Raw genomic sequence first — 10,827 nt, 5'->3', positions numbered from 1 at the left:
CGGCGCTCACACCGGAGTTAGGAAAGGAGGGCGAAGGCCGGGTCGGGGTAGCTAGGACCCGAAATCACCTGATTGCAGTCAGAGGCCTGGAGGGGCGGAGGGACCAGGGCACCACCCTGTCCCGCCGACTCCCGGGGCCGCGAGGGGGCGCGTCGCTCCGATGCTGGAGCCGGCTCGCTCCGGGGGCGGGGCTCCGGCGGTCGCTCGTGCGCACGCGTGGCGTGTCACGGGGCGGGGCGGGGCGAGCGGGGCCCGGCGCGGCGCGGCACGGCACCCAGGGCCTGGCTTCCCGGCACAGCAGCCTCCGTCGCGAGCTCGGTACCGGCCCAGCCCAGCCCCATGTACCGCGCGCTGTACGCGTTCCGCTCGGCGGAGCCCAACGCCATGGCGTTCGCTGCGGGCGAGACCTTCCTGGTGCTGGAGCGCAGCAGCACGCACTGGTGGTTAGCAGCGCGGGCGCGCAGTGGCGAGACGGGGTACGTGCCGCCTGCCTACCTGCATCGCCTGCAGGTGAGTGTGTCCCTCTTTCCCAGGCCTCTGGGCCGAACCCCTTTACCGGCGCGCAGAACCCATCCAGGAAGCTCGGCCAGATTGTTTGGGACTTCTACCAGACCAGGAGTTGAGAATCTGACCTTAGGTCCCAAGAGCCGTTAAGGACTGAGACCCCAGGGGCCACCAGCACCCACCAAAGACTAGGCCTTTGACATCTCACCGCAAGCCTATGAGAAGCTTAATTCTGGTACTGGTACTTCAGGCTTCCCCATATGCAGAATCAGAGCCTCCATCTGAATAGAATTCTCGAGCCAGACCCAAAGACTCCACTCCAATACCCAAGTCCCTTAGGCCTAAACCCTTGTTATTTATTCCCTTCTTTGAGCCCCAAGGATTCCACACCCTTGCCACCCTCCACCTATACAGTAAGGCCACAGTGCCCTCCACTGACACTGCCATCTCATACACCACCTGTTTCCCTAACCACCCTCCAGGTTCTCAGCCCCCAAACCCCACCCACACATTTGGACCCCAGAGCCATAGGCATTCCTGTCCTTTATATGACTCCCAATTCCTCTCATATCTCTGAATCCCGAACTCCCCCACCCTTCAAGCTCTGCCCCTAGGACTATTTCCCCAATCCTTTTGGCACCAAGGCCCCTCGCCGTTGCTGACACTGCTTCAGGAGCTGCTTCACTTCCCGCAAGCCTTCAGTCCCAACACCTCAGATTTCCTTCCTCTGGAACCTGGGAGCTCTGTCCTGGCCTGGGAGCCATCCACACTGAGGAAGCAAGCCTCCTCCATAGCTTCCCCTGTTCTGAAGATGGCCCTGCCTCCTTCCATTGGAGGCTGCGGCTCCAGTTCCTGTTTCCTCAGGAGTCCTGCTGCAGTGTCTCAGTTCTGGGAGGAACCGGTACCCAGAGCAGTCTGGGCCATGCCAGACTCCTGCCCTGCCCTAGTCCCCAGCTACAGAAACATCCTGTCCCAGCCCTGTTAAGCATGGAAATAATGCTATCAATTTTGGAAATGTCATCTGGTCTTACCAAAGGGAAGGACCCTTGTTTCTAGGGGATTCCTTATAGACCCTCAGTCTCATCTTACCTAGAGGTGCTTGGGGTGAGAGACATCAAGTTGAAGCTACAATGTCACACCCCGTCTAGCCTTTGGAGCAGTGGGGTCTCATTGGGAAGTCTTGCCTCTTCCTCCAGGCCTGTGGAGCCCCTGCTTCAGCCAGCACCAAGGGGCTGGGAGTTTGGGAGGGAAAGAAAAGTCCCTCCTCTCTCTGATTACTTCCTCAGTTTCTTTCTGCACACTCCTAGTCTCAGTCACCCCAACTCTGTTCATTTCTGTTTCATTTTCACTCTGCCTGGTGTTTGCCTTTCTTTCTCAAACCTTCCCCCTCTGTCCCTGAGCTGTGTCTTCCTGCTTTGTCTCTTACTATCTGCCTCTGGAGCCTTGTCTCTCCATATGTCATATTATCTGTTACCCATCTGCTTTACTCTCCCCTCCCACCCCATCTCTCTGTCTTTGATCTCCCTGACCCCACCTGTAACCCGGCATATCTTTGCCACCTAAAGGACTCTGCTGACCTCTGTATTCATCAGCCCCTATCAGGGAAACTTCTAAAATTCACTCTGGACCTAAGCATGGTGGTTTATGCCTACAGTCTCAGGAGGATTATCATGAGTTCTAGGCCAGCCTGGACAACTTAGCAACTTCCAGACTAGCCTGGGCTGCAGAGATTCTCATCTGAAAAAACAAAAGAAAATAAAAACAAAAAACCCAGCCATCCAGCTGATCAAAGCAGACAGCAAAACTCTACCCTAGAGTGTGCTCACTTCTGCTCTGGGGTCCTGTGGAACATGTGTGCTGGCCGATCCCACAGCTGTAATCTGCCTCTCCCTTAGCGCCAGAGTCCTGGGTTCCTGAGGATGACAACATCCAGGGATCCGGCCTGTCTTTCAAGTCCCTCCTTTACCACAAGTACAGAGTGATCTCCCAGAGGTGGTCTGAAAAACTGGTAGGACAGCTTGGGAGGATGTAAGGGGAGGTCCTTTGACACATTGTTAACTTCCAGTGCTTGGGAAGGTCCCTGTGAAGACAAGGCCATTTGGGAGTGTGACCTTGGTCTCCGGAAGGGTCAGCATCCAGAGTGACTGATTACGGATTCCAGTCACTGTTGTCTTCCTTTTGGCATCGCCCTCTGAGCTCTGAGCCAAGCCCAAGGATAGGCTAGGTATGCACTTCTGGTCCCAATCTGGGATCCCTATGGTTTTGCTCTAGACCTAGAGTGTAGGTGCTATTTTTAAGCTATTTTATTTGGGGTTTCTTAAGCCTCTACCTCCCTTCCAACCCTTAGACCCTAGTTAGGAGAAAAAGAAGGTTGGAAGGGACAGGGATGCAGACTTAGACTTATTCTGGTTGGTTAAGGCTGTAGGGGCCTTTGGGAAAATACCAGTCTCAGTCGTCAGGATATCCGGCAGTCCAGCAGCAGCAAAGGGGAAACACAGCAGGACGAACAAGCAGCCTCCTTCCTCTGCCCATCGCCTCAAAGCGTTCTTCCTCTCAGTCTGGGCTCTGGTATTTATACCCTCTCGGAGTCCTCAGAATAAAACTAGCTGCAGCCGGCAAAGGCCATGCCCCTCTCTGAGCTGCACTAGGCCATCAGCTGTGGACTAAAAGCAGTCCCATATCCTACACTTGGGATTAAAACAAAAACCAGTTTACATAACATAACTGAGTTTTTAAAGACACCAAAACTTCCACCATGCTGTAGTTTCCAGAAATGTCTTTGCTAAGAGTCTGTGTATGGGATAAAGTCCTGAGAGGCCCTCTGAATATAAAGTGCCATCACAGAGGCTGCCCTGTGCCCCTGCCTCCTGAGCAACACAATTTGAGCGCTTCATTCCATATTCTATTTTGGCTGTCTGCTCTTGTCCAGAATTCTAGGCTAGTTCCAGCCTGGGCTGGGTCTGGGCTGATCAACCCCACTTGGCCACCAGATCTAACTGCCCACCTACCTTTAGGGCATGGAGCAAGATGTCCTCCAAGCTATCGACCGGGCCATTGAGGCTGTGCACAACACAGCCATGAGAGATGGTGGCAAGTATAGCCTGGAACAGCGTGGAGTCCTTCAGTGAGTATCTGGGAAATGAAGGTAATACTTTCCCTTGAGCATGGTGGTGGGTGAGCTTCCTTACTAGGGCCAGAGATACTAAAGAGGCAGTATTAGGGTTAGTAGGAAGTACCACAGAATGGAATGGATCATGGGAAAGATGAGAGGCCTGTACTGTTAGATCCCAGCATCCCACAGGTACCGAATAAGAACTTTGGGCGTAGGGAGGAACCTCCCCACCATGGTCTGTTTGTCTCTCTATCAGGAAGCTGATCCATCACCGGAAAGAGACCCTGTCTCGAAGGGGTACCTCAGCCTCCAGTGCTTCAGTTATGACCCCGTCCACCAGTGACCACCATTTGGATGCATCTAGGCAGCCCAATGGGATGTGTCGAACTGGCTTTGAACGGCAGCATAGCCTGCCCAGTTCTGAGCATCTTGGGACAGATGGAGTCCTCTACCAGGTACGGAGCGAGGGTGTCCTTTAGAAAGAGGTGTGTGGGACTCAGGCTTCATCCAGGGACTCAAGGGGTCCACTCGAGCCCCAAGTGCAGCTAGCAGCCTGTCCTCCCCACAGATCCCACTTTTGTTCTCCCAGGTCCCACCACAGCCTCGAAGAGCAGCCCCTGCCACGCCTCCCCCCCCAGTGAAGCGCCGAGATCGAGAGGCCCTGGTGATCTCTGGGAGCGGTGAGCGGGCCGGGCGGGGTTAATTGGGATGGGAGTACAGTGTGCTTGGAACACTTGCTCTGCCCGCGCTAGACAAATGGGAGCTCTGAACTTGGGGAGAAAATAGAGTCCCCGTGTTTGGGCAGCTGGGGCCTCCCGGCTTGGTGAGGAGAGGAACTGGGTCCTGTGCTAGGGTCAGGGCCTCTAGGCCAGGAAGCACGGGGCTCCCCAACAGGTTGGCCCAGCATAGCCTTTACTTTCTCTCCACAGGTGGCCGCACCACAGTACCCTCCGGGGGTAGTTCTGTGTCCAGTGGCTCATCAGTCAGCAGCACCTCCATGGACACACTCTGTACTGGCTCCAGCCCCTCTGAGCTAGGTCCCAGCTGCTCACCCACACCCCCACCCGTACCTCGCCGAGGTGCCCACACCACTGTGTCCCAGGCCCAGCCTTCTCCCTCCAAGGCACCATCCCCTGAGCCCCCTGCAGAGGAGGCGGCAGCTGATACAAACTCAGCCCCTGATGACCTGGAAGCTCTGGATGCCCAGAGCCCAGAGACCACAGAGGAGAAGCCAGCTGCGGAGACAGTTGTGCCAAGGACCATTGGGGCAGAGCTGATGGAGCTTGTGCGGAGAAACACCGGCCTGAGCCATGAGTTATGTCGCGTGGCCATTGGTGTCGTGGTGGGGCACATCCAGGCCTCTGTACCAGCCAGCTCGCCTGTCATGGAGCAGGTTCTCCTCTCGCTGGTAGAGGGCAAGGTGAGGGTGGGCAGCACGGCCAAGGAGCCTTCCCACCCTCAGCCAGCCTGCTAGTCCACCCCGCTCCTGCCCTCACGTTTGTCCAGGCTGTCTGTGGCAGGTATTTGTCGAGCTCTGTCTCTTGGTTTTCAAGTGCTGGGTATTGGGGTCATTTGAGTTGACCCATGAAATAAGGAAGGGAGGAAGAACATTCTAGACAGAGGCTCAGCGTGGATAAGGACCAAGAGGCAGGACCAGCATGGCTGTCAGGAAGGAGGAGCTGGAAGAAGACGGATGGCATGGCTGGGGCACAGGCAGTATGGGAGGTGGTGTGGGAGCAGATGAGCCTGAGGCAGGTGATAGGGGAGAGCAGGAGAAGGTGGGAACGGGGAGCTTCCAGCCACCTACAGGGGTTTCCCACTACAAGACGGAACAGACGCAGGACTGAGTGAAAGCAGTACCTTGCCAGCTTTGGCAGTGTAGAAAAAAGGGTGCTTGGTGAGTTTTGATGGAGGCGTAGGTGCCAACTTGGGTGATAGTGAGTGAGATGTGGGCATTTCAAGGTGGCTATGGCCTCATTCAAAAATTAGGGCACCGGTACTGGGTGTGGTGGCACATGCCTTTAATCCCAGCACTCAGGAGGCAGAGACAGGTGGATCTCTGAGTTTGATGTCAGCCTGATCTACAGTAAGTTCAAGGACAGCCAGGGCTACGTAGAGAAACCATGTCTTGGGGGGGGAAAATTGAGGTCAGTGGAGAAAGAATGGGTTAGTGAGTCCTGACTGCATGAGGGGGTTTGAGTAGGCCAAAGGCTCTTCCTTAGGCTCCAGCTATGGTTTTGGTTAGAGTGAGCAGAGGGGCAGTAGGCCAGTGGTACACGTGCCTGCTCTGGGCATAGCAGCAGCATCTAGTACAGCAGGCCCAGTGTCCCACTGTGTGGAATGGGAACGAGGAGTCTGGGTCACATCCAAGGAGTGACAGGGTTCATGCCTGCCTCATGGGAGCTGCACAGCCTGACCTAGGGTGAGAGGCAGATGTTGGAAGTTCCCACAGCTGAGTCTTCCATGGTCAGGCCTGGAGTTGGCCTACCCAGTGTGGATCTTGTGGGACCTCAGTCCAGAGAATGTTAGGCCAAGGGGCCCAGGCCCTGGAGGCTTCCCGGAGCTGGGGAGGTGCAGGATGTTACTGAGTCACGCTTTGTCCTCTTCCCCCAGGACCTGAGCACAGCCCTGCCCTCAGGACAGGTCTGCCATGACCAGCAGAGACTCGAGGTGATCTTTGCAGACCTGGCTCGGAGGAAGGATGATGCCCAGCAGCGCAGCTGGGCACTGTATGAGGATGAGGATGTCATCCGCTGCTATCTGGAAGAGCTGCTGCACATCCTGGTATGGGTGGGCACACTCATGGGTCTGTGAGCATGGGAGAGTTACCCTTACCCTGTACCATCCATCTTTAATGCTTGGGTCGCTTCTGCTCGCACCTGCTCATCTCATGCTGGCTGCCTCTCCCTCCTCTCCTCTGCAGACCGATGCAGACCCTGAAGTGTGCAAAAAGATGTGCAAACGGAATGACTTTGAGTCTGTCCTCGCCTTGGTGGCCTATTACCAGATGGTACGTACAAGACAAGGGAGGGGGCACAGAGGAATGTGGGTAGGGCTAAGGGCACTGAGCACGCAGCTCCTTCTGCCAGGAACACCGAGCGTCACTCCGGCTGCTGCTGCTCAAATGCTTTGGCGCCATGTGCAGCCTCGATGCCGCGGTCATCTCCACACTCGTGTCCTCCGTGCTGCCTGTGGAATTGGCCCGGGACATGCAGACTGACACGCAGGGTGAGGCAAGGTGGGATGCTCCTCGTCACTTGGAGAGTGTTCTCAGCATCTGCTGGGGATTGCTGACTGCCTTCCTTACCCCTCAGACCACCAGAAACTCTGTTACTCCGCCCTCGTCCTGGCCATGGTCTTCTCCATGGGAGAGGCAGTACCCTACGCACACTATGGTAAGAGTGCAGATCGCTGAGCAGCAGAGGACAGGTCCCAGAGGTAGGATCTGTGCGTACGCGAGGGCCAGGAGACCTGCTGACTACAGCCTGACAAGAAGAAGGTTTTCCCAAGGCTCGCAGAAAGCTGAGGAGGTTGGATTATATGAGGAGGAAAAGTTGGGTCTGTAGATTTTTTATGCTCCTCTTTCAGAACACCTGGGCACACCCTTTGCCCAGTTCCTGCTAAGCATCGTTGAAGACGGCCTTCCACTGGATACCACAGAGCAGCTGCCGGACCTCTGCATGAACCTGCTTTTGGCTCTCAACCTGCACCTGACAGGTGGGTGGGCCCGTCTGGAATGTGGCTGACCAAAGTGAACCTTCACAGGCTCCGTACCCACTCTGTTCTCGTCTCCACGTCTTTCCTCAGCTCCTGACCAGAATGTCATCATGGCTGCCTTGGGCAAACACAACAATGTTAAGATCTTCTCTGAGAAGCTGCTTTTGCTTCTGAACAGAGGGGGTAAGAGTCCAGAAGTCTGCATGGGTGCCACTGCAGTGCTGCTCTCACTCCATAACCTCCCCTGCTTGAGTCCTCTACCTCCGGGATGACTCTGGGACTCCGACAAGGACCTCCTTGACTCCCGTGAACCCTTGCCTTCTAGATGATCCTGTACGAATCTTCAAACATGAGCCGCAGCCACCACACTCTGTGCTCAAGTTCCTGCAGGATGTGTTCAGCAGCCCTGCCACCGCCGCCATCTTCTACCACACAGACATGATGGCCCTCATTGACATCACCGTGCGGCAGATTGCAGACCTGTCACCTGGAGACAAGGTGCCTGCAGGTTGCTGGAGTGGGGATGGGAGCCGGAAGGCAGCTTAACCAAAGTGGGGTGCTTCTGACATTGAGTGGAGATGAGGGGGCAGGGCTCTGCTGCCAGAGCCAGGTAAGTGTGGAAGGCTGCTCGGAAACCAGGACATGGCAGCCAGCTGTGGCAAACTGGAGCAGGCTGTCTGGAGAGAGTTGGAATCGCTTTTCACTAGAGAAAGTAACTCACTGCCTTTCTGTGAGGGCAACATGGGAGCCAGGAAGCCTGTGGCCTGAGTGGCTGGGGAGAGGCCGTTTGGGTGGGTGAAGTAGGTCAGGTTTGGGTGTGTTGGAAATGGCCCAGCAGAGCTTGCTTCTGGTGTGGTTTTGAGCAGTTAGGCAGGTGGAGGACTGGCGACTAATGGAGGAGGCCCAAGGAACTTAGGGAAAGATAGAATTGTGTTTTGAATGAATCGAAATTGAGGACAAGCCAGGCAGTGTGGTGGTGCACACCTTTAATCCTAGCACTCAGGAGGCAGAGACAGGTGGATCTCTGTGAGTTCCAGGACAGCCAGGGCTGTTACGCAGAGAAACCCTATCTCAAAAAGCCAAATTAAAAACAACAACAACAACAAAAACTGAGATCAAGGGGTAGGGCATAGCTCAGTTGATGGAGTGCTTGCCTTGCACACAATGAGGCTCTGACTGCAGCCCCTAGCACCAAAAAAATAAAATATTTGGAGATACCTGCAAAAATAATAAAAAAAATAAAGGAGACATCCAGGTGCCAAGGCTTCAGGGAGGCAGTGAGCGAGTTGGGACTAGAGAGAGGTGTTGGAGGTGCCTGTGCAGGGATGTGACAGAAAGCCTATGACGGTGTGGCCACCTAGGACATTAGGTAATTATAATCAACAAGGAAGCTTGGGTGTTTGCTGTGACACAGCAGGCTAGGCCAAGGAGAAACCAAGGAACAAAACCAGGTGAGCGAGAGCAAACCACAGACCATGTGTTTGAAGAGCAGAGCCACACTGTTAGGAGCCTAAGGGGGTGGGGGGAGAATCGGTCTTTGGGTTTGCCATTTGGGAATCGGCAGTAACTAGCCAGCAGTGGGTGCAGGGAATCAAGTCTGCATGGAAAGTTGGAGGAAATTTTAAGTTACTGGGAGAGTGGAAATGAGGAAGGGCTTGGAAGCAGTCACTGAAGGAAACCAACTTTCTGGACAGGGAAACAGAAAATGGGGCAGGTGCTAAAAGGAAGCTGTGGGATCATGAATGGTCTTGCAAAGGTGAGAGGTGTGGTGCACGGCCTGACATGGGGGACACTCCAGGAAGCATAGAAGTAGAGCAAGTATTGGAGAGAATGGGGCACTGCACGAGCAGACGAGGCAGGGGACTGACAGCGGTGGACCCCACTCCACATTCTCTGAGGACAGGTGAAGGGTGGCTGTTGAGAGCAGAAGACATGCACAAGACAGCTGCTCTGAGCAGAACAGATGAAGCAGAGGAAGTCGGTAGGATTGGATATCGGGATCAAAGGACACATGCATTTCGGGTCTGAACTTTTGGATCAAAGCCATGTTTCTTTCCTAGAGAAAAGAGCATGGGAAGCCTTTTACCGTAAGCATGGTGGGGGAAGATGGGAGGCAGTGGTATATCTGGGGGAGCTGACATTCTATAGGTGATCACGCTCGCAGGACCGATCTGCTTGAGATGTATGAGAGTAGATTGCTGTTTCAGGTTGCGGGTATAATTACGCTCTTCTGGGACAAGAGACAGAGCCAAAGGCCCTGACACACATGGTACCTAGGGTAGCACCAAAGGCCTGACAGGACCTGGGCAGCCATATTCTGTGATGCTGTGTGGCTGGAAGGACTCATTCACTCACTCACTCACTCAACCACTTTGAGAGCAATTTAGTGTTAGATACATCCTAGGTCCTGGAGAGGCAGCTGGTATTTGAGGAGTGCCAGCTGCTTTGTTGTCCCGGAGTCCATGGAGCAGTAGAGGCCAGTCCGTCCCTGGGAGAAATTGCAGTACTTCTCTGGGGCGGCTGAGCCAGCCTGCTCTTCCCACAGCTGCGCATGGAGTACCTCTCCCTGATGCATGCCGTGGTCCGCTCCACGCCCTACCTGCAGCACCGCCATCGGCTGTCAGACCTTCAGGCTACGCTGCGGCGCATCCTGACTGAGGAAGAGGCCTCACCCCAGTGCCAGATGGACCGCATGATTGTCCAAGAGATGCACAAGGAATTCCCGGAGCTGGGAGAGGTCCCCAGCTAGCACTTCTCTTTTCTCCCTTCTCTGCAGCCCTGGCTAGGGTGCAGGGAACCCGGGGGCTTTGCTCTAAGGATGTTTTGCACTGATGTTTGTGAGGGGATAAAGGATTTGGAGGTACCTGAGCCTGGCCCCTTACCTGAGGTAGAATCACTGTGAGGGGCCAAGTGTAGGAGTGGGGACCACAGTCTGGGAATAATGTTGGGACAGAGGACACGTGCAAGCTGAAGATCCTCTATTTGCTGGTAGGCTGCCTCTTCAGCATGCCACCCACCCCTATACCCATGTGCATACCCAAAGTCCTGCTGCTGCGCCAGGCTGGGCCACCGTCACCCCCACCTGTTGCCTGGTCTGAGTCTTGGGCCTCAGCAAGCCATGTTTTTAGGGTGAGGGAGGCGCCTTCCACCAGCTCTGTTCTTTGCCTTAGCTTTCAGTGAGTGTTGCTCATGTGCAGCCCTTACCCCCTTAGGGACCGCTCTCCCCCCACGCTCCTGCTTTCAGCCCCAGAGGCCTAGGCCAGGCTGTTGCCTTGAAAGCGGGATCCTAGAGACAGGCCATCCATCCTGGAGCCTTGTGGAACAGGAGGATGGTACTAAGAAAGCCAATGACAGAATCTATTTTCTCTCAGAAAAAAAAAAAAAAAAAGACCGAAAGCCATGTGTATTTTCCTATATGCTATAGCTTACCTTCAGAAATAAATTATAGGCATCAGGAATTGGGCTTCCCTGTATGATCCTGGGGGAGAGGATGG

General features: G+C 54.9%; 1 protein-coding gene across 2 annotated transcripts; it reads left to right on the top strand.

Annotated features, from left to right (window-relative positions):
* The first annotated feature begins 215 nt into the window (after positions 1-215).
* On the top strand, positions 216-10,791 carry Nckipsd (NCK interacting protein with SH3 domain). Of its 2 annotated transcripts, none has more exons than XM_021663173.2 (13): positions 216-510; positions 3,519-3,628; positions 3,873-4,071; positions 4,206-4,296; positions 4,546-5,036; positions 6,230-6,400; positions 6,540-6,626; positions 6,706-6,844; positions 6,931-7,011; positions 7,205-7,333; positions 7,424-7,516; positions 7,659-7,831; positions 9,879-10,791. In XM_021663173.2, the coding sequence occupies exons 1-13, from the start codon at positions 340-342 to the stop codon at positions 10,080-10,082; spliced, it is 2,139 nt and encodes a 712-aa protein (XP_021518848.1). In that variant the 5' UTR covers positions 216-339; the 3' UTR covers positions 10,083-10,791. The 2 variants fall into 2 exon arrangements, with proteins under 2 accessions (XP_021518848.1, XP_021518861.1); XM_021663186.2 differs by lacking the exon at positions 216-510 and adding an exon at positions 2,586-2,728.
* Positions 10,792-10,827: the final 36 nt, after the last annotated feature.

The sequence above is a fragment of the Meriones unguiculatus genome, chromosome 6 (genome assembly GCF_030254825.1).
Source record: "Meriones unguiculatus strain TT.TT164.6M chromosome 6, Bangor_MerUng_6.1, whole genome shotgun sequence".
NCBI classification, from domain to species: Eukaryota; Metazoa; Chordata; class Mammalia; order Rodentia; family Muridae; genus Meriones; species Meriones unguiculatus.
Note: the sequence above shows the minus strand (reverse complement) of the source record. Positions and strands in the feature narration are given on the sequence as shown.